The sequence below is a fragment of the Ovis canadensis genome, chromosome 7 (genome assembly GCF_042477335.2).
Source record: "Ovis canadensis isolate MfBH-ARS-UI-01 breed Bighorn chromosome 7, ARS-UI_OviCan_v2, whole genome shotgun sequence".
NCBI lineage: Eukaryota > Metazoa > Chordata > Mammalia > Artiodactyla > Bovidae > Ovis > Ovis canadensis.
The window spans coordinates 80,849,615-80,876,021 of NC_091251.1; the positions used below are offsets into that span (position 1 = coordinate 80,849,615).

At 35.4% G+C, this 26,407-nt stretch overlaps 1 protein-coding gene across 1 annotated transcript; it reads left to right on the forward strand.

Moving 5' to 3' along the window:
• Positions 1-26,061, forward strand: ACTR10 (actin related protein 10). Its single transcript, XM_069596711.1, has 13 exons — positions 1-379; positions 2,723-2,795; positions 4,619-4,701; positions 6,271-6,379; positions 8,503-8,610; positions 10,331-10,398; positions 10,912-10,991; positions 16,021-16,056; positions 18,681-18,760; positions 18,838-18,911; positions 23,775-23,856; positions 24,728-24,929; positions 25,642-26,061. Exons 1-13 carry the CDS (start codon positions 303-305, stop codon positions 25,821-25,823), a joined length of 1,254 nt encoding a protein of 417 aa, XP_069452812.1. The 5' UTR covers positions 1-302; the 3' UTR covers positions 25,824-26,061.
• The last annotated feature ends 346 nt before the right edge of the window (positions 26,062-26,407 follow it).

The following is a 26,407-nucleotide window of genomic DNA, read 5'->3' on the forward strand; positions in this document are numbered from 1 at the left end:
GGCGCGCCTGATCGCCTCGGCCCTCGGTGTTTTCCACCCCCTACCCCACCTGTATCCAGAACAGCGGCCGCGTGCACTCGTAGCTTCCTAGTGCCCAGGACGCGGGCGCCTGCGAAGGTTCAGGGCCGACGTAGAGTGAGGCACAGCCAGGGACAGCCCGGGCCCCGGGCGCCGCGCCCACGCGAGGTCCCCGCCGGCGCCGCTGCACGCCCGCCGTCCCCCGGCCCCGCCCCCCGAGCGCCGAGATCTGTCGGCCGCCGGGGTCGGTAGGTCTCCGGGTATTTACCGGTCTGTTTGCTACCATGCCGCTGTACGAGGGCCTGGGAAGCGGCGGGGAGAAAACGGCGGTCGTGATAGATCTGGGAGAGGCTTTTACCAAGTGAGTGACTGCGTCCGGGAAGGGAGGTCGGGTAGCCGAGCCCCAGGCCCAGTCCCGGTCCTCATCGCAGTCTCGGGGGCGGCTGTTTAGGCCTCCACTTCGCCTCGGGACCTCCGCAAATGACGGCCTCTGTTACCTGCACCGTGGGCGATGCGAATCCCGGGGATCCGTTGGGCGGGCTGGTTCTGATTCCTAGAGAGGCCTAAGAGGCTTCGAGAGAATGGCCTTCACTGCCGCCCCTGTCTTCACCCCCAAACTGAACGGACCCTTTGGGGTCACCTATGCAGGGGATGACAGCGATGACCTAGGCCCTGCTTATCCTAGTTTTATCTCCTTAGGTGGGAGCCGCACTGTAATATTTGATGACGGCCTTCATTATTAAAAATTTATTGAACAGAGATGCTATTGGTGCTGGATATTCAAATGTATCTTGCTTCCCAAGAGTGGGACGTCGAATTAGGAAGACTGAATGCGTAACGATCCGAAACCCTGTAGACACTAGAGATCCTTTGTTGCCCCACCCATACCCACAGCTTTTAGATTAAGAAATTTATCATATTTTAAAAGGCAACTTGTAAACACTAGATTAGTGATTCTCAACCTTTTGGATGACATAGATCCTATTGATGACCGAAAGAAAGCCAAAAAATACACAAACCTTAAAATACTTGAACACAATTTCAGAGCTTGGTGGACCATCGCAGTGGTCTGTGGACTCCAGATTTAGAACCCTTGCACTGGGCTCAAGAAAAAAGGAACGTGACAGCCAGAATTGCATATATATAATGGAAACTATTTGAAAAAATTTTGTATATCCCTGAATAATGCCTGACATACAGTGTGTGTTTAATAACTATTTGTTGAACAAGTGGTCAGAAGAGCCTGTCTAAGAAATTGGAGGAAAATCCCTGGCGGTCCAGTGGTTAGTTCTTGGTGCTTTCACTGCCAAGGGCCTGGGTTGAATCTCTGGTTGGGAAACTAAGATCCCATAAGCTACCAAGCATGGCCAAAAAAAACAGAATTGGACATCAGGTGCTCCATAATTGGATTAAACATAGTTCTTGGTTCATAATATTCATTCTGTTCTATGCAAGATCTTCCCACAAGTGCATTGTTAAATTTATTTTAAAGGTTTGTTTTAATAGCATAGTAAGTACCTTGAGGCTGATACCCAAAGATAATTACTTTAGGTATATTGAGGAAATGAGAAGTGGAATGCTATTATATAGGAGAATGGTTATTGACAAAGACAACAGGAAGGTGATGAGATGGATTTATGCATCCAGCCAGTGGGTTACATCCTGGAGTTTGAGGAACACTGAACCAGGTCAACCTGGGGGTGTAGCTAAAAGAAGATGGAGAAAGCTATTTGGGAATATGAGGAGATGAGTACTGAAAACCAGACAGGACAAAAAGAGATAATATTGAGACTGAACTTACATGGTAATCGTTTTTAACAGCATTTTTAGCAAAGTTTTGTCTTGTGGGAAACAGAAATGGAAATACTTAAATAGTCAAGAAAAGAAAATTTTTTTTAAAAAAAGGATGAAATCTTATATGCAATTTAAAAAATGATGGCGGTGAAAACAGTTTGGGCAGAAGCTTATTTTATGAATTCATGTTATATGAACAGTGTGATTATAATTATGTCAGGTATGCATAGGTTTAAAAATAGACCAAAGGAAACTTCACTATGGAAACTAAATAATATTAGATTGATGGAATTATGAGTAACATGAACTATAGGAATGAAATCAGAAACTGGAGTACAGACTCATGGGTGTAGAGATGTATTACCTAAAATTCAAATAAAATTGAAAACTGAAAAGTTAATGCTACCATAAAATAATACGCTGGTTTATTTCACTAGTACTAATTCAAAGTGATTTTATTTTTTTTTACCTTTAGTTTACTTAATGAATAGGCTTCCCTGGTAGCTCAATTGGTAAAGAATCTCCCTGCAATGCAAGAGGCCCCAGTTTGATTCCTGGGTGGGTATTCTAGGTCTTCCCATGTGGCTCAACTGGTAAAGAATCCACCTGTAATACGGGAGACCTGGGTTCAGTCCCTGAGTTGGGAAAGTCCCCTGGAGAAGAGAAAAGCTATCCACTCCAGTATTCTGGCTTAGAGAATTCCATGGACGTCCATGGAGTTGCAAAGAGTAGGACACGACAATAGGTGATATTAATTTTTCCTTAGTTTTTTTTCCCCTTGGAATAGATGTTTCTAGATGTTTTTGTGACCACTGCTTTGAAAAAAATACAGAAAATCTTGTTTCTGTGACAAATACATAGAAAGAATGTTATAATAGTTGAATGTATCAATTTTCTATTTTATTTGCAGATGTGGATTTGCTGGAGAAACTGGTCCAAGATGTATAATTCCCAGTGTGATAAAAAAAGCTGGCATGCCTAAGGTATTTTTTAAAAAAAACAAATTAGCAAAATAAATGCCGTACTGTAAAATATTTTTAAATGTGACTTTAAATAAGATTGATTAAAACAGTGCTAAATGTATAGCTTAGAGTATAACCCAAGAAAACTTTTTTGATTATTTAGGTTTAATTTTGCATATCATAAAATTTGCCTACTTTAAGCACACAGTTCAGTGATTTTTAGAATATGTCAAGTTATGCAGCCATCACCACAGTTCAGTTTTAGAACATTTTTATCATTCTAATAAGATTTCTAATGCCTGTTTATAGTTGATCGTCGTTCGTATCCCACCATGGATGTTGTTTCTGTCTCTATAGATTTGCTTTTTCTATACAACTTGGATATAAATGTAATTTATAACATTAAGAGAAAGTTTTTAAACTTAGTAAAATAATTGCATGAGCCTTGTAATGTAATTATAGAATTCATTTTATTCTTACCCTGTTCAAAAATATGAGCCAGATTCTCATTTATCTGTAATTCAAAGAACCTGTGAAAAACACATTTTTTAAAAGAAACTTTCTTGCCAAAGTTAATTTTGCAGATTAGGAATTGTAGAACAATAGAAAGAATAATTTTGCATGCCATAAAATTTGCTTGTTAAAATAAAATACAAATATTCCTACTATAACTCAATATTTGCATTCCTGAAAAACCTCTTCTTGATTGCAAACAGACAGGTTTGGGGGGAAAATAGGGTTGGAGCAGATAATTTAAAACCCATGTAACTTTGTAATCCGAGCCCTAGCAAAAACAAAAATTAATACCTCAGGAAAAAATTGGAATAACTTTAAGATACAACTGAGCTGAAGGCTCTCTTAGAGATATTTAAAATAAAATAAAATAGTTGAAACTGTTGATTGATGGGTGCTGAGACAATGAAGATACAGAAGTGAGCTCTGAGCCTCTTGAGCTATTGTTAAGGTGGAACCAGGAAGAAATGCAGCCCAATAAAAGGTCTCGAAAGGATTCACTCTGGTATGGTAGCCCCCGACATACTGGATCATTTAAACTTTTTAAAACTAAATCTGAAAGAATGCCCATTTCTGTGACCACTGAGTTGATGACTTCCTTTACCTTGATGAAGGTTATAACTCTGCTATTATCATTTCAGCTCCTCTTGCCTAATATGAACTGTACAACCTTCCTTATTAGATAGACATTATTCCCTTATTTAACAAATATGAGCATATTTGTTTTTATAAACACACAAGTTGGAGCAGGATGCAGTGAATGGAGCCCTTGTGATGTATTAGTGGCGACTTAGCAGCAGCAGCAGCACCACCCTGGTTTGGTAGTGTTTGCTTTAGTGCTAATGGTGCATGTTTTTATTTTTCCACACATATTTATGAGCTGATTTACTTTGGGACTGTCCCTGTGTCAACTAAAAGAGAATATATCAAGTGGAGTGATACTACAAAAGGACAAGTGTCAGTGTTTTGGGACTAAACAACAGGAACTGAACCAAGTCTGGAGTATTTGATGAAGCCTTTGATGCTTTTTAGTTGATGGTGCTTTTTACTGATGATGGCAAAATAATGTCAGATGAAAAATGTAATGAGCACTGGTCTTTACTCACTGTGTATACAGACTTATTCTATAAACCAAAATGTTTTGTCATCTTGGACATGCCATTTCTTAAAGATTTCTAATTTAAGTGATTAATCTATTTTTAATATTTGCATCTAGTCTAAATACAGATTGCTTTTGATTTATTACCAGAAAATCCATTTGTAAAATAAATAAGCATGTTTAATTTGAGATTATTTTATTAATGTAAATTAATCATTTTAATTTTTTATAGCCTATCAAAGTTGTACAATATAACATCAATACAGAAGAACTATATTCCTACCTAAAGGAATTCATCCATATACTGTATTTCAGGTAAAATGTAATTGTGTTTTCCTTGCCCCCTACCCCCCAGCTTTTCCTAATGCCCATAATAGTGATATTTAGTCATATTACTTCTAATGTAAAAGAAGAGGTTAATTTCCAATTGCTATTTCAACTTTTTCATTTTCAGTCTTTTTAAAAGCATGTTTGAAGACTAAAAAAGTGGCAAGCATAAGGACATTTACTATGTCCATTAGTAAAGGGGATTGGATAATTTAATTACTGTATTAATAGATCCATATCGTGAAACACTGTATTGTCAAAAAAGTTTTATATCCATATGTACTGATACATAATGATCTTAGATATTGTTAATTAAAATCTTGTAGAACAGCATCTATGGGATGAATATTTCTGTTAAAATATATACATATACATACACAGTAATGATGGAGAAGGAAATGGCAACCCACTCCAGTACTCTTGCCTTGGAAATCCCATGGATAGGAGATCCTGGAGGACTACAGACCATGGAGTTGCCAGGGTCGGACACGACTTAGCAACTAAACGACAACAACACACAGTAATGAAAATACACAAAGTGCTGTTAGTAATAGTTTCTGGTTAGAAGAGGTATAAGGTATTTTTGTACTTTCCAAGTTATAAACTTCTATAATATTTGGAGTCTTGTGAGTATATACTACTTTTGTAGCTTAAAAAGACAAAACATCCTTTTAATTACTCAAGTTAGTATTCATAATAGGCTGTAGTTTTTGTTTTCTGATATAAATGAATTAATAGGTGTAAATTTCCTGACACAGTGCATGACATATAATAAGAGATCAAAAATGTTGTCTTTCTATGGCATATATACAATGGAATACTTCTCAGCCATAAAAAAAGAATGAAATTTTACTATTTGTAGCAATATGGATGGATTTGAAACGGCATAATGCCAAGTGAGGGCTTCCCTGGTGGCTCAGACAGTAAAGAATCTGCCTGCAATGCAGGAAACCTGGGTTTAATCCTTGGGTCAAGAAGATCCCCTGGAGAAGGGAATGGCTGCCCACTCCAGTATTCTTGCCTGGAGAATTCCATGGACCGAGGAGCCTGGGGGCCTACGGTGCATGGGGTCACATAGAGTTGGACATGACTGAGGGACTAACACATGCAAAGTGAAGTAAGTCAGACAGAAAGACAAATGTTGTATGTTATCACTTCGTTGTGGAATCTAAAAAATACAACAAACTAGTGAATATAACAAAAAAGAAGTAGACTCACAGACACAGAGAACAAACTAAAGGTATCAGTGGGGCAACATAGGGGTAGGGGAGTTGGAGGCACAAACTTTTGGGTGTATGAGGCTCAAGGCTATACTGTACAACATAGGGAATATAGCCAATATTTTGTAATAACTGTAAATGGAAAAGAACCTTTAAAAATTGAATAAAAAATTTTATAACATTAAAATATTCAGCAATAAATGTTGTCTTTCGTGGATCATAAAATGAAGATGTCTTTTATAAAGCTTCTTAAGTGAAGTTGGTACAGTTTCTTTAACAAGTTGCATTATGTGAAAAAATACAAACTTTTAAACTGTTAAAAACTATCACTTTTCAGGCATCTATTGGTGAATCCCAGAGACCGCAGAGTTGTGGTTATCGAGTCTGTATTATGTCCTTCCCACTTCAGAGAGACACTCACTCGTGTTCTTTTCAAGTATTTTGAGGTACCTGTTTTTTATGTTGTCTTTAGTAGGTACTCAAAGCTTAAACTAAAAGGTCCTCATTTTATTTGCTTCGTTGAAAAGAGGAATTGGATGACAAAAGAAACTGACCATCTGTTTTCTTTGTATGGTTATTTCATGCATAATTAGCATTTTATCTAATACGTAGATAATTGGATAATTGAAGATTCCTATTTATTGCTCTTTCTCTTACTTATTTTACTACAGGTTTTAAGTTTTGGGTTTGTTTTTTTTTCTCCTGAAATAAAAACTTCTTTGGTGAAGTTTATGATGTTTTTCTTCCAGGTCTCTCTAGTTTTTATTGTTTAGGTATGCTGACTGTTCTAAATTTTCCAGCTCTTTCATTTTCATTTCGTAGGCTTTAAATTCCTAGTAAATGAAGTATTCAAATAATGTCTCCCATAGAGTAAGCGGACAATGCCAGGAATGGCTCTTAGATCTTGAAACTAGTGATATTATTCATAACTATCATTTTATATGAGTTAAGTAAGATTATTTTAAAAACTGAAATTATGACATAAGATGATTACATTTCATAGTAGGCCAAAATCTTTATTGTTCAACATTTTAAAAATCTCTGCCTTGGAAATTTAAAGTTTTTTAGCAAGAGTGTATAAAATGTGTACAATATATAAGAAGTTGAGCACATATAAATTTAATTTTCATACATTCTACTGAACACAAAATATATCAAAAGTTACAATTTATTTATGAGATAAGGGCAATTAATTTTTCTAAGTTATAATTTAGTAGGACAGATACAGAGAAACAGGTTACATACCCTCCTATACTTAACTGATGTCACTAAATCAGGAATTTGGTTTGCAGCAGAGAGAATGCAAAACATGGTAAGAAGTTACTTCAGCTCTTATCTAAATAAAATAGATGATTTTCTGTATTTTTACTGGAACTTAGCGTTTGAGTTTTGTTTATGTTAGTGTTCTTATCTAGTATATTACCAGAATACCTGCTGTACTTAGGTAAGGGAAATATATCCATTATTTTGTTTGCCATTTGGTTATAATGGACTTCGTATTTTGATTGAATATTTATCTGATATTTAGGATGTTAGATTTGGCAGGATTTTCACTGAAAAGCGTCACTTAGAACTAAGGATTTTTGTAGTTCTTCACTTTTGTTCTTAACTACTGTATTATAACATTTAAAAAATATAATTCATATTATAAACTTTGTGAGTAAGGACAGTCAAGAATTCTTTTTCTCTGTTTCTATTTCAACCATTTTATAGCAGTAAATAAAGAATTAACTGATTTACTTGAATTCACACACTATCAAACTATACTGTAATACACAAAAACATTCTTTAAGTTCTATAAGTTGTTTCATTTTGAAATGACAATTATAAAGCATTTCTATTAACTCAGTTCTTTCTCTTTTGGAAGAAACACTGAAAACGATAAAGGGATGGTCCAGAAACATACATTCAAAGAAAATGCTAAATTTAAAAAACAAAGAGATGTCTTTATCTTTATTTGAGTTGTGTTTATGTTAGTGTTCTTATCTGGTGTAGATAGAAACAAAGAAATAGGATGGGGAACACATGTACACCCATGGCTGATTTATGTCAATGTATGGCAAAAACCACTACAATATTTTAAAATAATTAGCCTCCAACTAAAATAAATAAATTAAAAAAAAAAGAAATCAAGAAAAAAAATTACTAAAATTAAATCAATTAATGCTTCACACAACCCATTCACATAACCCGTGTGCACAGGCTGAGCAAAAAAAAAAAAAAAAAGATGATAAAAACATCTCTCTCTTTTTTTTTTAATTTAGCATTTTCTTTGAATGTATGTTTCTGGACCATCCCTTTATTGTTTTCAGTTTTTCTTCCAAAAGAGAACTGAGTTAATAGAAATGCTTTATAATTGTCATTTCAAAATGAAACAACTTATAGAACGTTTTTGTGTATTACAGTATAGTTTGATTATGTGTGAATTCAAGTAGATCAGTTAATTCTTTATTAGGTGCTATAAAATGGTTGAATAAGAATCATAATTATGAATTTTTTCAAATATATTTGAAATGTAAAGGAAACACCTTCAACTACTGATTTTCATTCTGGTTTTGTTGTTTTCTAGGTTCCATCTGTCTTGCTTGCTCCAAGTCATCTAATGGCTCTTCTTACACTTGGGATAAACTCTGCCATGGTCCTCGATTGTGGATATAGGGAGAGCCTGGTGTTACCTGTATCTTTTTTGTAAACCAGCTAATTTTGCAGTTTTTACTCTAGTTTGAAATAATTAGTTAGGCTTATTACAAATTGTTTTTGTTGCATCAAGCTATTTTGGATTATCATGTACAAATATGATATATGTGGAAAAAATTAACAGGATTTTGAGATTTAAATGTACTTTCTGTAGAAATTGTCATTATGGTTTGATCCCAGTATATACTCCAGAGATCAGCCTAGGATCAAAGAAGTTGGATAGGATAGTCAAGTTTTAAGATAAGTCATATGAAGAGTAATTGGAAACAAATGAGAAAGTTAAATCAAGAAAAATTAAAACCTAATGACAACATGAGATCTGCCTTCAAATAACTGAAGGGCTCACTGTCGAAAAGTAAATTCCTTTTTTTCTCTCAATTTCCTGAGGCTATCATGGGGACAGTATGGCATAGGGTTTATGAGTTTGGGGTTTGGAATCAAATACATAAGTTTAAGTCTCAGCTAAGCTTTCTAGTTGTATGATATTGGGCAAGTAGCTTAATCTCCCCTTGGCCCAGGTTTCCTCATCTGTGAAATGGGAATTATAATAACTGCACCTCATAGGGGTATTGTGTGACTAGAGTGAGATAATATGTGTAAAGTATTTGGTGTAGAACCTGGCACATAACTTGCACAGTAAGTGCTATGGTTTTTGTATCATTTGCCATAGGGAAGAACTCCCTAGTAATTTCAGCTGTTACAAAATGAAATTACTGACTATAAACTGGTCCATTCCCAGTCATTAAATGAATTTAAGTAGAGTATAGGTATAAATATTTCTTATAAACGTTAGAGTAGATATTTGCTACATTTGAAAAGGAATTTGAAGTACGTAAGTGCAAAACTCTTGGAATTTTGAGATCTGTATGTGTGTTTGTTATAAGAAATAATCATGGGAAGGAGATCAAGGATCATCAGCTGCTCAGGAACTGAATTAGGCAATAGCTTTTTAAAATAGTATTTTGTGTGTAAGTCTCATAACAAAAAGTATTATTATATAAAGGAGAAGCTGAAAGTTGAGATAGGTGGCTGACCCAAGTTAATAGAAGTGTATAGCCAAGATACAAACCCACGTTAGTTTTCAAAGCCAGTGTTCCTAACCCATAGACATTTTGCTTTTCATAAATAATGTACTTTATGAAACATCAGGAAAAACAACATGTAAAATAAGGTAGCAAATCCATAGTACAGTATCGTTCACTGTTCTCTCAGCTCTAATAGAAATACAGTGTGAGACGTGTAATTTAAAATTTTTCTAAGAGCTACAACTTTTACAAATACAAATGAAGGAGATGAAATTGTAGTGTATTTAGTCCAATATATTTAAAATATTATTTAAATATATAATTAACATAATAAATTATAGTGGGATATTTTACAGGTTTTTTTTAATTACTCAGTTTTCTAAATTTGTTGTGGTATTTATTCTTATAGTGTATCTTAGTTCAGACCAGCCACATGTGGACAGTGGCTACTTTATTGGACACCCAAGCTCTAACAGATGAGTTCTCTGTGTGTGTTGTTTACCGTGTATTTGTATGTATATATTTAGCTATTTTCTTTGGAGAAGAAGAAAAGACTGATTTTTCTGTAACTCCTTAAAGAATTTAGCCAGCCAGGCTGATGTACAATAACAGTGCAGAGGTGAGGGAAACACATTTTCACCTCCTCAAATAGTAGTATCCTTGACTACCTTACAGATATATGAAGGGATCCCAGTACTGAATTGTTGGGGAGCACTCCCCTTAGGAGGAAAAGCTCTTCACAAGTAAGTTTCTTGGCATTTAGGACATTGCTTCACCTGTACCAAAAAATCAGATGCTAAAGAAATAAAAAACAAGCGAAAGATAACAACAACAAAAAAAAGATGCTGCTTTTTTGACAGTGATCCATAGAAGACTTGCAATGTGGACATTGATTGTTATTATTCCATTGTTTACTTCCCTGGTGGCTCAGACGGTAAAGCGTCTGCCTACAATGTGGGAGACCTGGGTTCAATCCCTGGGTCAGGAAGATCCCCTGGAGAAGGAAATGGCACCCCACTCCAGTACTCTTGCCTGGAAAACCCCATGGACAGAAGAGCCTGGTAGGCTGCAGTCCATGGGGTCACAAAGGGTTGGACACGACTGAGCGACTTCACTTTATTAACCTTGAGTATGTTCGTCTTTTAAGGGTAAAACCACTGTTATTTAAAGCATCATGTTATGAAGTAAAAGTATTAAATAGGAAAAGGATATCAATTGCAATATTTTAATTACAGTAAATTTTTTTTCTTCTTCAGGGAGTTGGAAACTCAACTGTTGGAACAATGTACTGTTGACACAGGTGCTGCTAAAGAACAGAGCCTTCCCTCTGTGATGGGTAAAGTCATTTTAATCTATTTAAGGTTTACATTCAACTCATTTTTCCCCCCCACATTGCATACTTATTCTCATTTTCTCACATCACTCTGATGTCCTGCCTCCAATTATAAGGTCATTATTGAGCTGTTATTAATCACCAGATCTAGTAATTAAATTTTAATCATTCTTTCCAGAACTTTTGACATCATGGATTATCATATACTCTCTTTTTTAAAATAAATTTTATCTAAGTATAGTTGATTTACAATGTTACATTAATTTCTGCTGTGTAGCAAAGTGACTCAGTTATACATATATATATTTATCTTTTTTCATATTATTCTTCACTGTGGTTTATCACAAGATATTGAATATAGTTTCCTGTACTATACAGTAGGACCTTGTTGTTTATCCTTGCTATATGTACTAGTTGGTATCTGGATTGTCATATATTCCTGATACTATGTCTTCCCTTAGCTTTCAGGACTTTTCTTCCTTTGTGGTTTTCTTTCATTTCTCCAACTATTCTTAGTTTCCTGCTTTCTTTCCCTGCTGATGTTCTTCTAGGGATCCATTTTTTGTTCCTTATTTTTTCTCCTACTGGCTTTTTAAATGTGATCTTGTGTGTTCCCATAACTTCAGCTACATCTGTATGCTGTTGATTCTTAACTGTATCACTGAGCGTGACCCTTCTTCTAAACTTCATATTTTCAGCTCATTTTAGATAGAAACTACATATGCCTTTAGGCACCTCTAACTTAAGGCTTCTAAAAGTAAACACATTATCTCTTCCCCTAAATTCATTCCAACAAATCATTGTTAGATTATTTCTTCCTGAGCTCACATTTTAGAAAACTAGTGTATCAGTCCTTTCAGTTCTCCCTCAGAAATCGTTTTTTTGTCTCTTTTTTTTCTGTCCTCCATAACACAGAACATTTGAAAACAAAGACATTGTAAACTAGGTCCTCATGGCTTCTTTCTTGGAGCCTACTCTTTGGACCCATTTAGTCTATTTCATACTCTTGCCAGGAATAACTTTCACAGAATTAATTTGATTACATTGTTCTTTTGCTTGAGAATTTTTGCTGGTCTCCACAGGTTAAAATCCAAATGATCAGTTCGATACACATGTTTCTTTACAATCCAGCTTTATTCTACCTTTTAACTTTAACTGAGCTTTAGCTTTAACTAGTAAACTCAACCCTTTGCACCTTATTTCAGCTGCAGTAAACTTCATACCTCTTCCAGGCTATAGTCCTGGCACCATTGTTCTTCCATAACGCCATGCCTTCATTTATACTGTTTCTTTACCTGGAATGTTTTTCTTTACCTATTTGAGTTTTTGATCTCTCTCCTTGACAGAAAAGTCATTTGAATTGTGAAGCCTTCCTTATTTCCCTAAGCAGAATAAATTACTCCCTTCTCTGTTACACCCTCAGCAGTGTTAATTATAGTGCATTTTAACTTTTTCTATCAATAGACTTTGAGAATCCCTGTCTTGTTTATTTTCAAGTGCCTGGAAAGAGAAGGGCAGGTTGTTAGAGGACTTTTATCCTTACATATATTGTTTCCTGTTGTTCTTTAGATAGTTAAGATAATAGCATTCTTTATTCTGTAGATCAGATTATTGTTTGTCCATTCCAGATAAACTTTGTTACCTTTTTGGTGTAGTTTAGTGTAGCATCCCAAGATTTTTTCTTTTTGGTTCACGGCATGCGGGGTCTTAGTTCCCCAACCAAGGACATGAACCCATCCCCCTGCAGTGAAAGCACAGAATCTTAACCACTGGATACCAGGGAAGTCCCCCAAGATATTTTTAATAAAAGTCTTCATTAAAATTGACTTTAACGTTTCCTTAAAATTCTGAACTGTGTGTTCTTAGACACTTTTTTTCCTTTTCTTTAACCTTTAATTGGAGGATAATTGCTTTACAGTGCTGTGTTGGTTTCTGCCATACATCAATATGAATCAGCCATAAATATACATATTTCCCCTCTCTGTTGAACCTCTCTACTACCCCTATCCCATCCCACCCCTCTAGGTTGTCACAGAGCACCGGGTTTGAGCTCCCTGTGTCATACAGCAAATTCCCACTGGCTGTCTGTTTTACATTTAGTGATGTATATGTATTAATGCTACTTCTCTGTTTGTCCCACCCTTGAAATTAAAAGACCCTTACTCCTTGGAAGAAAAGTTATGACCAACCTAGATAGCATATTCAAAAGCAGAGACATTACTTTGCCAACAAGGTTTGTCTAGTCAAGGCTATGGTATTTCCAGTGGTCATGTATGGATGTGAGAGTTGGACCATGAAGAAAGCTGAGTGCCGAAGAATTGATGCTTTTGAACTGTGGTGTTGGAGAAGACTCCTGAGAGTCCCTTGGACTGCAAGGAGAGCCAACCAGTCCATCCGAAAGGAGATCAGTCCTGGGTGTTCTTTGGAAGGACTGATGTTGAAGCTGAAATTCCAGTATTTTGGCCACCTCATGCGAAGAGTTGACTCATTGGAAAAGACCCTGATGCTGGGAGGGATTGGGGGCAGAAGGAGAAGGGGACGAGAGAGGATGAGATGGCTGGATGGCATCACTGACTCTATGGACGTGAGTTTGAATAAACTCTGGGAGTTGGTGATGGACAGGGATGCCTGGTGTGCTGCGATTCATGGGGTCGCAAAGAGTTGGACACGACTGAGTGACTGAACTGAACTCCTTCCACTGCTGTATCTACAAGTCTGTTCTCTGTCTGCCTCTCCGTTGCTGCCAGGCAAATAAGTTCATTAGCACCATTTTTCTAGATTCCATACATATACACGTCAATTCGTGGTATTTTTCTCCTTTTGACTTACTTCACTTTGTGTAACAGGCTCTAGGTTCATCTAGCTCTCTAGAACTGACTCAAATTCGTTCTTTTCGATGGCTGAGCAATATTCCATTGTATATATGTACCACAAGTTCTTTATCCATTCATCTGTTGATGGACATCTAGGTTGGACACCCTTTTCTTAACCAACTATCTTAAAGTCTGATTCTAATCTTTCCTTCTCATATGCCCCAAAATCTTGACTCTGTCATAGTTAGCCATATAGTCCCAGTAGTTGAGGAATTAAATCATATCACTGTTTGCTAAAGGATTCACTTAGAAGGGAGACTCCCCTGATGGCTCAGACAGTAAAAAATCTGCCTGCAGTGTAGAAGATTCAGGTTTTGTTCTGAGTCAGAAAGCTCCCCTGGAGAAGGGAGTGGCTATTCACTCCAGTATTCTAACCTGGAGAATCATGGACAGAGGAGCCTGGCGGGTTACAGGCCGCAGGATAGCAGAGAGACAAAAACATGTGACTAACACTTTTACTTTCCACTTAGGATCAGAAATGCAAATATATTTAAATATCTCTTGTCATGGTTTTGGCAAAGATTAGATCTAAGACCTACATATACTTGGGTATCCTTAAGTGACCTCTTTATTTAGTATTTAGAACCTTGTTCAAAAAAGAATAAATATACTAACTTAAAACTTACAAAGACTAAATACATTGATTTGAAAAGTGTAGTTGAAAAGTAAATTATATGTAAAATATTATACTTATTATTCTAAATTAGCTGAAATTTAAATATGACTTTTCAAAGCCAGAGCCAATGAATGCCTCATTTGCAGTGTCTAAATGGCTGTGATTAAACCGCTATGATTGAGAAGCTCCTTCCAAAAGCCAGCATCTACTCCTAACTAAAATAAGCCTTTTATTTTCAAGCTTGCCTTCCATGTTGCCTAGAGAAAACTTTCTCACATTACCAAATGTCTTTGGCACATGTTGGAATTCATTTGAATATTCCTAGAGAGAGTTTAGCACATGTAAAATGTTACAGTTTTTAGCACTTATTCTTAAATTTGTACATTCTTTATAATCTAGTTACATTTCTCTCATCTATATATAGCCAGGTTTAAATTGATTTGGAAATCTTTATATTCTCCATGGGATAAATTTTAACATTTAACTTTAGGAGTCTTCAAACTTTTTGATCACACACTGGCCTCACCAGTAAAAAATTTTGAATATGTACCTGCAATACATACTTACATTTATACTAATTTATAAAGTTTATGTATATCATTATTACTGTATTACAAAACAAAAGAATTTGGGAAGGACCATATAATAAAGGTAAAATAATAATTCCAAAGTCATATTTACTAATAGTAAATTTTTTTGCTCTCTCTCAAAAAAGGTGTGATTAAATAGTTTATTAATTTTTAAAGATTATGGCTTAGCATCTTAAAGATGTGGTTTTTAATTTTAATTCTTTCAGTTTCAGTAACTGACAAGATATGTAGCTCCAGATGGAAGAAGTGCATGATTACCCTTACTAAATCATGATTCCTTTTATAGCTATAAATTTCTGTCTTTCTTGACATAAATAATTAACATATCCAAATATTATCTTTTAAAATCTTTCTAAAATTTCAAAGAAATCTATATAATAGGTACCTTCTCACTCATTTTTTAAAATGTCATGTTTACCTTAAAGAAAATTGTCTATGCATGATTCTTTTTACAAATATGTATTTAGTTAGTATGTCACTCACTGACAGTCATTCATTATCATAGGAAAGATAAGCAAACTTGAAACTTCCCTTTTTGTAAAAGAAAAGTAGGTAGCTCACTTTTAAGCCTATTTCTTGTAAGTATTTTAACACAAGAAAACCAGCAAATCTTTCTATGGTAGAAAAGATTTCCTTGGTCAGTTCCTATCCAGTGCCATTTATTCTGCTATATTTTTAAGGTCTTTTTTTTTTAAAAAAATCAAATTTATGAGTATTAGTCACATTCTTTAGTACTTTGTGTACATCTGGCTTCAACTTCTGCGCTTTGGCTTGACTTTGAATGCTGACGTTTCTTCCCTAAAAGTAAACCTGATTTTTCTATTTGTCTTTTAAAAAAAATTATAGTACTTTTTAATAGTTTGCTGAAATGGAAGATGGAAATGTGAGTGCAATTTAATAGACTGTTTCTGCTTATTAAAGTTCTATAGTTGTAAATAAAATTTCTGTTTTAGGTTCAATTCCAGAAGGTATCTTGGAGGACATTAAAGGTAAACTAAGTTCCTATTTTTTTTCCTTTCATCATTAAGTATTCATTTGGAGGGCATGTTTCTAAGTATTTATACAGATACAAAATGTATTAAATTTATAATGCAGTAACCTAAAACTACTTAACATATATCCTGTGGAATAATGTATATAAAATTTTGGTTTTTCTTCAAATTTGTGGAAGCTTTTGACATTATTATTATTTTTTTAATTTGGCCACACCACCAGCTTGTGGGATCTTAGTTCCCTGACCAGGGGTTGAACCCAGGCTCTCAGCAGTGAGAGTGCAGAGTTCTAAGCCCTGGACTTCGTGAGAATTCCCTTCTGTCATTACTTTTAATGTACTATTAAAGAAACTTCTCAGTGATAGAGATACAGAGTTACTAGTGAATTAGTAGTTTTCACAGTATGAATTAACAATTATACTGCTTATGGAAACTACTGATTTTATGTTGTTTAGCATTTTTTTTTATTCTTTAGTATTTTAAATGCATTTTATAATGTTAAAAAAATCATTTTACTGACTTCAGAAATTCTACAGTTGGGTAAATATATTAGATTCACTTTAATAAGATATGTTATTAGTATTCCTCCTTTGCTAGAGTATATTTTTATGATAATGTTTAAATTGAGTTTTCTGGTATCTTGATTCACTGAAAGGAAATCAGTTAAACTATAATGTTCTTCATTACTGTCATGTAAAATTAATACTCTAGAATGTTTAATTGAGAATTAGACAATAATGAATTTTAAAATTAAATGGGCCTGGAGATATTCTGATACAGCTGGGTCCCTGAGATAGTGAATGATTTGTTCATTGTCACACAGTGGGTAAGGTGAGAGCTAAGGCTGCAAAATGGATCTTGTTCTTCATTACATTGCTTACTTACGTGGCATAATTATCTAAAACCTCTTTAGTTATTATAAAACTTCAGTCATTTGTTCATTCTTTTTGCAGAAGCTCAAATAATAGAGGAAATATCTCAAATGAAATGAATAGTTTCTCTTCCATTCTTCCAGTCCTATTCTCCATAATGTAACAGTTGATAACTTCTTGGAATATTTCTTTCCATATAGCTTCCAACTTGTGAAAACAAGTTTCCATTAGCCAGGCAAACATCAGATCGCAAAAGTTTGAAAGACAAGACATTTAGTGTTTGTGAGATTATGGGAAAATTAATATATTGCTATTAGTAAGAATTGAAAACTAACCTTTTTGGAAGGCACTCTGGCATATTTATAAAAATTGAAAAATATGCACCCTATGCAAGAGGGAATGTGGAATGAAATTTGATACCTTCATCATAAGGATTACCATATGGCTTTTTATTTATTTATTGGGTACCCCAGGTGGGACCCATATAACTTCTAAAAAGGACGGGATAGATGTATTGATTTGGAAGGGTGTCAATAATATATGAAGGGAAAAAGCATGTTGCTGGAAAAAATGTGTAGTAGGAACCCATTTATATTAAAAACAAATATGCAGTATGTATAATTACTCTCACAAACATTATGTTACTTATGTAATACCTAAGTTTTTTTCAATTATTTTAAAATCCTTAAGTGTAATTTATCTGTTCTCAGATTATTAATTCAGTGAATTTAGTTTCCTTAAATTAGAACACCTTCATGTGCTAAGTATGTAAGATGTTGAGAATCTGAGTATTTACATTTCTTAAATAGTTAATGAAGACTTAAAGTCGTAACTTGAGCACTAGCTAACTATCTAACATATTAGCATACTGTAAATTCCTTTTTTTTTTTTTTAATTATAGTTGACTTACAGTATCTCAGGGAACAGCAGACTGGTTCGGTTATATATATCCTTTCTCTTTTCTTTTTTTTTTTTTTTTTGCCACACCATGAGGTATGTGGGATCTTAGTTCCCTGACCAGAGATCAAACCTGTGCCTCCTGCACTGGGAACACAGAGTTTTAACCACTGGATTGCCAGGACAGTCCCCACTTACACATCTTCTTTTTCAGAATCTTTTCCATTATTACAAGATATTGAATATAGTTCCTTGTGCTATGCAGTAGGTCCTCGACATATTTTAGATTCTTCACAAGTATATTTTGAATCAGTAAATGTGAAGAATTTTGTATAATATAACATTATGTCAACATGTTTTGTAAGTAAGTAACCAAATCATTAGTTTTCTTGCTCTCGATGTCAGTTTTGTCCCTTCCTGAAAAAATTTTTTATTTCTTACCTACTTATGAAAAGAATTTGAAGGCACTTATTATAAAAGGTACTTTGAAGCAGAAATAATAATTAAAAGAATAAATGTTCAAAGTGAAAAAAAGAAGGGGATGTAGTGTGCAAAGAGGGAGAAAAAACCATAAACTAAAGAGTGTTACTGCAGCTAAGGCCAAAATTTAGCTTTGTATTCTGACCAACCAAGTTTTTTTTTAATGTGGCTTTGTGGCAAGAACATGGAACATGTCTTATGATTCTGTGGTGAATGAAAAGCTTTTTAGATGTGAATAAATTGTAAGCTAACTAAAGACAGAGTTAGTTTATAAAATTGGAAAGAACAGATGATTAACATGTTTACTTGAATTGTTTTAACTGGGACATTGACTCAATCACAAACCATAATGATGTCTCCTTTTCTTTTAAGTGCGCACTTGCTTTGTTAGTGATCTGAAGCGTGGACTAAACATCCAGGCAGCAAAATTTAATATTGATGGGAATACTGAGGTAAGCTGAAAAAGAAATGTATATTCTTTTAGCAGGTTGTACTTTGTATACTTACGCTGGTGATATTTATATTTCAGCGTCCCTCACCACCCCCAAATGTTGACTACCCATTAGATGGAGAGAAGATTTTACATGTACTTGGATCAATCAGGTTAGACTTTAATTTTTACAAGCAAAATAATGAACTAAAATAAGTTTTTGGCATTAATGTTTTTGAAGCCTTTAGTATTATTAATTTACTAATTATGTGTTTTTCATTAAGCTTCATCATTCATCACTGGGGCTTTCCTGGTAGTTCAGATGGTAAAGCATCTGCCTGCAATACAGAAGACCCAGGTTCAATTCCTGTAGAATTTCTCCCCTGGAGAAAGAAAGAAATGGCGACTCACTCCATTATTCTTGCCTGGAAAATCCCATGGACAGAGAAGCCTGGCCAGCTACAATCAGTGGGGTCACAAAAGAGTCGGACATGACTGAGTGACTAACACACTTTATCATTATTTTTATTATTCAACTTTTTAAAACTTAAAAAAATTTTTTTTTCCTGTTCTTCAGAGTAATTCAGAATTAGCCATTTTTTGAGTTGGAGAATAAAGTATGAAGCTTTAAAACAGGATTCATCAAACTTAAAAAAAAATTTTCGTTTGTTTCTGACTGTGCTGAGCTTTGTTGCTGTGCGGGCTTTTCTCTAGTTGCAGTCCGTGAGGGCTACTCTCTAGTTATAGGGGACTCATTGTGGTAGCTTCTCTTGTTGCAGAGCACAAGTTCTAGGGCGCATAGACATCAGCAGTTGTGATACATAGGCTTGGCATTGTGGCTCCCAGGCTCTAGTGCACAGTCTCAGTAGTTGCAGTGCATCGGCTTAGTTGCTCTGCAGCATATGGGATCTTCCTGGACCAGGGATCAAACCGGTGTCTCCTACATTGGCAGGCAGGTTCTTTACCACTGAGCCACCAGGAAAGCCCTCAGACTTTTTCTATAAAGGACCAAATGCTAAATACCTTAGGCTTTGTGGGCCATATGGTCTCTTTTGCAACTACTTTGCTCTACAGTTGAAGTGCAAAATCAGCCGTGTGTGTGTGTGTGTGTGCACGTGTGTGTTTTCAATCACATCTGATTCTGTGCGACCCTATGGACTGTAGCCCACTTGGCTCCTCCTAATGACTTTCCAGGCAAGAATACTGGAGTGGGTTGCCATTTCCTCCTCCAGGAGATCTAGGGAGTATGTAAATGAGTGAGCATGACTTGGATTCCAGTAAAACTTTATTTACAAAAACATACAGTGACTGGTTTTAGAAAAGGCAGAGGAACCAGAGATCACATTGCCAACATCCGCTGGATCATGGAAAAAGCAAGAGAGTTCCAGAAAAACATCTATTTCTGCTTTATTGACTAGGCCAAAGCCTTTGACTGTGTGGATCACAATCAACTGTGGAAAATTCTGAAAGAGATGGGAATACCAGACCACCTGACCTGCCTCTTGAGAAACCTGTATGCAGGTCAGGAAGCAACAGTTAGAACTGGACACGGAACAATAGACTGGTTCCAAATCGGGAAAGGAGTACGTCAAGGCTGTATATTGTCACCCTGCTTATTTAACTTATATGCAGAGTACATCATGAGAAACGCCGGGCTGGAGGAAGCACAATCCGGAATTAAGATTGCTGGGAGAAACATCAATAACCTCAGATATGCAGATGACACCACCCTTATGGCTGAAAGGGAAGAAGAACTAAAGACCGTCTTGAGGAGAGTGAAAAAGTTGGCTTAAAGCTCAACATTCAGAAAACTAAGATCATGGCATCTGGTCCCATCACTTCATGGCAAATAGATGGGGAAACAGTGGAAACGGTGGCAGACTTTATTTTTGGGGGCTCCAAAATCACTGAAGATGGTGATTGCGGCCATGAAATTAAAAGACGCTTACTCCTTGGAAGAAAAGTTATGACCAACCTAGATAGCATATTCAAAAGCAGAGACATTACTTTGCCAACAAAGGTCCGTCTGGTCAAGGCTATGGTTTTTCCAGTGGTCACGTGTGGATGTGAGAGTTGGGCTGTGAAGAAAGCTGAGTGCCGAAGAATTGATGCTTTTGAACTGTGGTGTTGGAGAAGACTCTTGAGAGTCCCTTGGACTGCAAGGAGGTCCAGCCAGTCCATCCGAAAGGAGATCAGTCCTGGGTGTTCATTGGAAAGACTGATGCTGAAGCTGAAACTCCAATACTTTGGCCACCTCATGTGAAGAGTTGACTCATTGGAAAAGACCCTGATGCTGGGAGGGATTGGGGGCAGGAGAAGGGGATGACAGAGGATGAGATGGTAGGATGGCATCACTGACTTGATGGACATGAGTTTGGATAAATTCCAGGAGTTGGTGATGGACAGGGAGGCCTGGCGTGCTGCGATTCATGGGGTTGCAAAGAGTCGGACACGACTGAGCGGCTGAACAGACTGACTGACTAAGAGTGACTGGATTTGACTGGCAGGTCATAGTTTGCTGATTCCTGTTTTAAAATACTGTCTAGTTAGAAAGAACGCATTCTTCCAAAGGTACTAAATCTTTAGGACCAGTTAGTAATTCACCTTTTTATTACTATGATAATGCAGTGTAAGTTGCCAAGGACTTACATAATTATACTGGTAACAATGTAATTTTTGTTTATACCCAAGCTATATGAAATTTGTATTATAAAAGTTTCATCTGTAAAATATTAGATCAGAAGATGCACAGAAAAGAATTATATAAATATGAATGATCCTGTTAAGATTTTTAGATAGTTAGCATAGAGTTTGAGATACTAAAAGGATAAACATAGACATACAGATGTTAAATATAGTAGATTGGGGAAACAAAAATGTGAGAATGTAATACTCTTTGGTAGTAACTTTTTATCATTTTACCTCTTATTTAAATTGTTTTCACTAATGTACTGTTTTAAAATTTCTCCTGATTGTTTACTGGAGCCCAGAATAAAAAATGAAGAAAATAAGTGTTTATTTTCTACCCTACTATTTCATTGCTTAAGTGTGTGCATGCTCAGTCACCCAGTTGTGTCCAACTTTTTGTGAGCCCGTGGACTATAGCCCACGAGGCTCCTCTGTCTGTGGAATTTCCCAGGCAAGAATACTGGAGTGGGTTGTCATTTCCTTCTCCAGGGGATCTTCCTGACCCAGGGAGAGAACTTGTGTCTCTGCATTGGCATCTTATTTCTTTACCACTGAGGCACTTGGGAAGCCCTCATTTCTAAAGTACTACTTGTAAAATTATGTTTTTTCAATATCACATTAACTGACAAAGATTTGGAAAAAGAAAACTGATGCTTTGTAAGTATCAGCTCAGCTGGTAGAAGCAAAAGTGTGCAGGCCTAGAGGCAGGTGGCTAACTATGAGTGAATGAGTGTTCAGCATACTTAGGCCTCAGTATCCTTTCATGGGATAGAGGATATCTATGCTCATGAGATAGACAGTTAGCAAGTATGTTAATATCAGGAAGAGAATTTTATGTTTCGAAAAAGATTCAAAAAAGCTTTAAAGTAGTACGTATAGTGTGGTCCAAATTTTATTTTAACATTATATGTATATTTATATATATAGTATTGTATTGCATTGATTAGGGTTCAGTTTGATTACCAGATACACAAACCTGAAAATACTGGCTTCAACATGATAGAATTTGTCTTTCACTTAAAAGAAGTTAAGAGGTAGATAGTCCAAGGATGGTATAAAAATTGCCATCAGGGACCCAAGTTTCCTTCCACCTATCATCTTTGGGGGCATAGCCCTTGTTCTTGGGTTCCAAGGTGGTTGCTGGAGTTAGCCACTACATATGTTTTTCAAGCATGCAGTCCTAGGAAGGGAAAGAGAAAAGTGTTTTCTCTCCTTGTAAAGGAGACTTTCTACCAGTCCCAAGTACCACTTTTGCCTCCATCTCATTGTCTGGTGCTTAGCTACATTCTGCTGCAAGAGAGGCTGTTAAATATAGTATTTCAACTGGGGAGGGGCTTTGTATCCAGCTTAAAATGTAGTTTTATCTTTTTTTAAATTTTCAACTAATTATAGATTCATAGGAAGTTGCAAAGGTAATATAGATATGTCCTATGTAACTCCTCAAAAGTTTCTCCCAATGGATACATCTTATATAAACTATAGTACAATATTAAAACCAGTAAAGTAGCATTGGTACAATGTGTATATATTGTTCTGTGATTTTATCATGTGTAGGTTTCTGCATTCATCACCACCACAATCAAGGTAGAGAAATATTACATCACAACAGAGATTTTCCTTGTGCTACCAAAAACAGAGTTCTTTTAATTTGAGAATGAACAGGAAAATAAGTATTTTATTAGGCAAGTAGCCATCTTTGCCACGTATTGTTTTTACCAACAAAGAAATACTTTTGGCTGGGTGGGGTAAGGTTTGTTTTTAAATCTGTTATATCACTATTGATATATTTGTTGAATTCCATTAACTTTTACAGACTTTCACTCCTTTTTGTTATTAGGTTTAAGGTGGACAAAATATATGTAAATCTATACATGTGTGTGTCAGTTGCTCAGTCATGTTCCATTCTTTGCTATCCCGTGGACTATATAGCCTTCCAGGCTCCTGTGTCCTTGGAATTCTCCAGGCAAGAATACTGGCATAGATTGCCATTCCCTTGTCCAGGGGCTGTTCTGAACCCAGGGATTGAACTGGGGTCTCCTGCATTGCAGGCAGACTCTACTTTTTGAGCCCCTAGGGAAGCCCCCAAAATCTATACATAGTGATAGTTACAGCTAGTACTTAGGGCATTCCTTGTATGTACCAGGAGCTGTTCTACTAAGTCATTGCATCTTTATTGCAACACCTGTGAGGCAGGTACTGTTGTTCTTCTCATTGACAAATGCAGGCACCTTGTGTTCTAATTGTTACTCTACATTCACATAGTGCTGGCACTTAAGAATGTGTCTGTAGATCTGTTGTATTGTGTTGTGTTATGTGATGCCAACAAAACACTGTTCTTAATTCATTAGAGATTCTGTTGTGGAGATCCTTTTTGAGCAAGATAATGAAGAGAAATCAGTTGCCACTTTAATATTGGATTCCCTTATGCAGGTATTTTTATTTTGTAAATGGTTTCTTTTTATGATTACAGTCCTTTATAAAGAATTTTTAAAAATCTGTATTTTTAATTTTAGCCATTGGTTACATTTTTATCTTTTATGTGAAGTTTTACTGAGTTTTACTTTAGACTGAGATATGGTACCGACAGCATTTCAAACCCAGGGTAGTTTGTGCTATAGATGTATCATGCATTCTTTTCCATGGTAACAATACCAAATTTTTATTTTGTACTTAGTAGTTTCTTCACATGCACGTTTGTGTAGTATTAAGTTTTTCATTCCACAGGGTATTTATGTCTCTTTTATGTAATGACTGTGGAGCCATAGAACTCCTGTAAAATACTTTGGGAGATATTATCTACTTCTCCCACTCTGCCTAGGGACTTTTTTGAAAATCATAACATCAGTGAAGGATTTTAACATTGCTGATGCTTAGAGAGAACTGTTGTGGAAACGGTTTTTCCAAGAATGTTATCTTACCTCTTGACAGCTGACTCATGGAAATAGTACCTTTGAAAAATTAGGTTTCCACAAAAAGTTATTTCTTATTATGTTCTGTGCTCAACTCAGACATTCTACCCTGAAAATGAGAATACTCCCATATTACTACTATATGCCCTCTGGAATTTAAAATTCTGCACTATTAGCTTTTAAATCTTAAAGGATTTATTTAAGTACATGGTAATATTATCATGGTGGTATATTTGTTACAGGAAAAAAAATCCCTTGTTAAAGAAACCTTGCTGTGACCCTTTTTTGTGATACAAATGATCACCTAATAATCTGTATATTTTCTTAAATTCAATCAGGCATTATTTATATGGTTAAAGTTAATTCTTTTTTTTTTTTCTTTCTGTTAACAGTGCCCAATAGACACCAGGAAGCAGCTAGCAGAGAATTTGGTAGTCATAGGTGGCACATCTATGTTGCCAGGTTTCCTTCACAGACTACTTGCAGAAATAAGGTATTTGGTAGAAAAACCAAAATATAAAAAAACGCTTGCTACCAAGACATTCCGAATTCATACTCCACCTGCAAAGGCTAATTGTGTAGCATGGCTGGGAGGTAAGAATTTTTTTTTTTTAATTTTGTTTGTTCTGGCCTTACCTTGCAGCTTGTAGAATCTTACTTGTCTGACCAGGAATTGAACTGTCCTAACCACTAGACCACCAGGGAATTCCCGAGAACTTCATTTTTTAAAATAATGATTATACAGTAAATGGTTCCTGAATGACATTACTAATGGTTATAGAGGATTCATTATTAGAAATTGCCTATTTAGTTAATAGAACAATTAATTAATCAATTTTCTTTGACCGTTTACTTTTCCTTACATTATTTTCAGAATTACGTATCTATTTTCTCTGGGCATTTGCACTTTGATTTTTTTTAAATGAACTTCTCTCCATTAAAGTCATCCCACATACAGTTTTGGCTAAGAAAACTAAGATTATTATTTATTTTGTGTACAGAGTTGAAAGTATTTCCACCGTACTCTACCTGCATTTAAACATAGTAACACAGTCATTTTCACTATAATCTAGTTTAGGCCATTTAAGTTATTTTCAATACAAGAGTTATGGCTTACCCTGTTTTTCAAAATATAGGATATAGAACAGCTTAACTGGAATTAATCTGAAGACTCTGAATATGCTTTACTGAATTTTACCCATTCTCTCTTGTCATATAATGAAGTGGATATATGTGTACATAAAATCTTCAGTAAAAGTTTTCATATCAGCTATAAATTTTTTTTTTTTTTTTTTTTACCACACAGGAGCTATTTTTGGAGCACTTCAAGACATACTTGGGAGCCGTTCAGTCTCTAAGGATTATTATAACCAGACAGGCCGTATACCTGATTGGTGTTCTCTTAATAATCCACCTTTAGAAATGATGTTTGATGTTGGGAAGAATCAGCCTCCTCTGATGAAGAGAGCATTTTCCACTGAAAAATGAAAGTTTGATTAAAATTCAACTTTGCTTCTTTTCAAATATCTCATCAATTAGAAGCAAATTGTACAAAGTGTATAGAATGCTGTTAGAGATGACACTAGTAGAAGTGAAAGCATTTCTGTAATTATATGTCACATTAATATTTAATCATTTTGACTGGTTTCTCTTGTGTAATGGTAGAATGGTAGCTGATGCTTATGATATTAGTTGTATTTATATCAATAAAATATACTAAAACGGTTTCATTTTGGAGATTTGTTACATAGTTCAGTTTTCAAAAACAGGAAAAGCATCTCTCCATAATTCACATAATCTGTCTTGGGCGTCAGAGACTTCATTAATTTCATTATTTTCATCAATTATTTCATCTAAAGAATAATGTTACCGTTTCTAGTTATTTCAAATATTTACATGGGTCTATGTTTTAAGATCCTTTTGATGTTTGTGTCCAGGTTATAATAATGCTACTTTTGGACTGATAATTTTGGGTAGCATAGTTAAGCATTTGGTAAGCAAAATGTGGAAATGTTCACTTTCTTAACTTTATAGTTTGTGAATTTCTAAGGAAAAGATATTTCATTTTAATG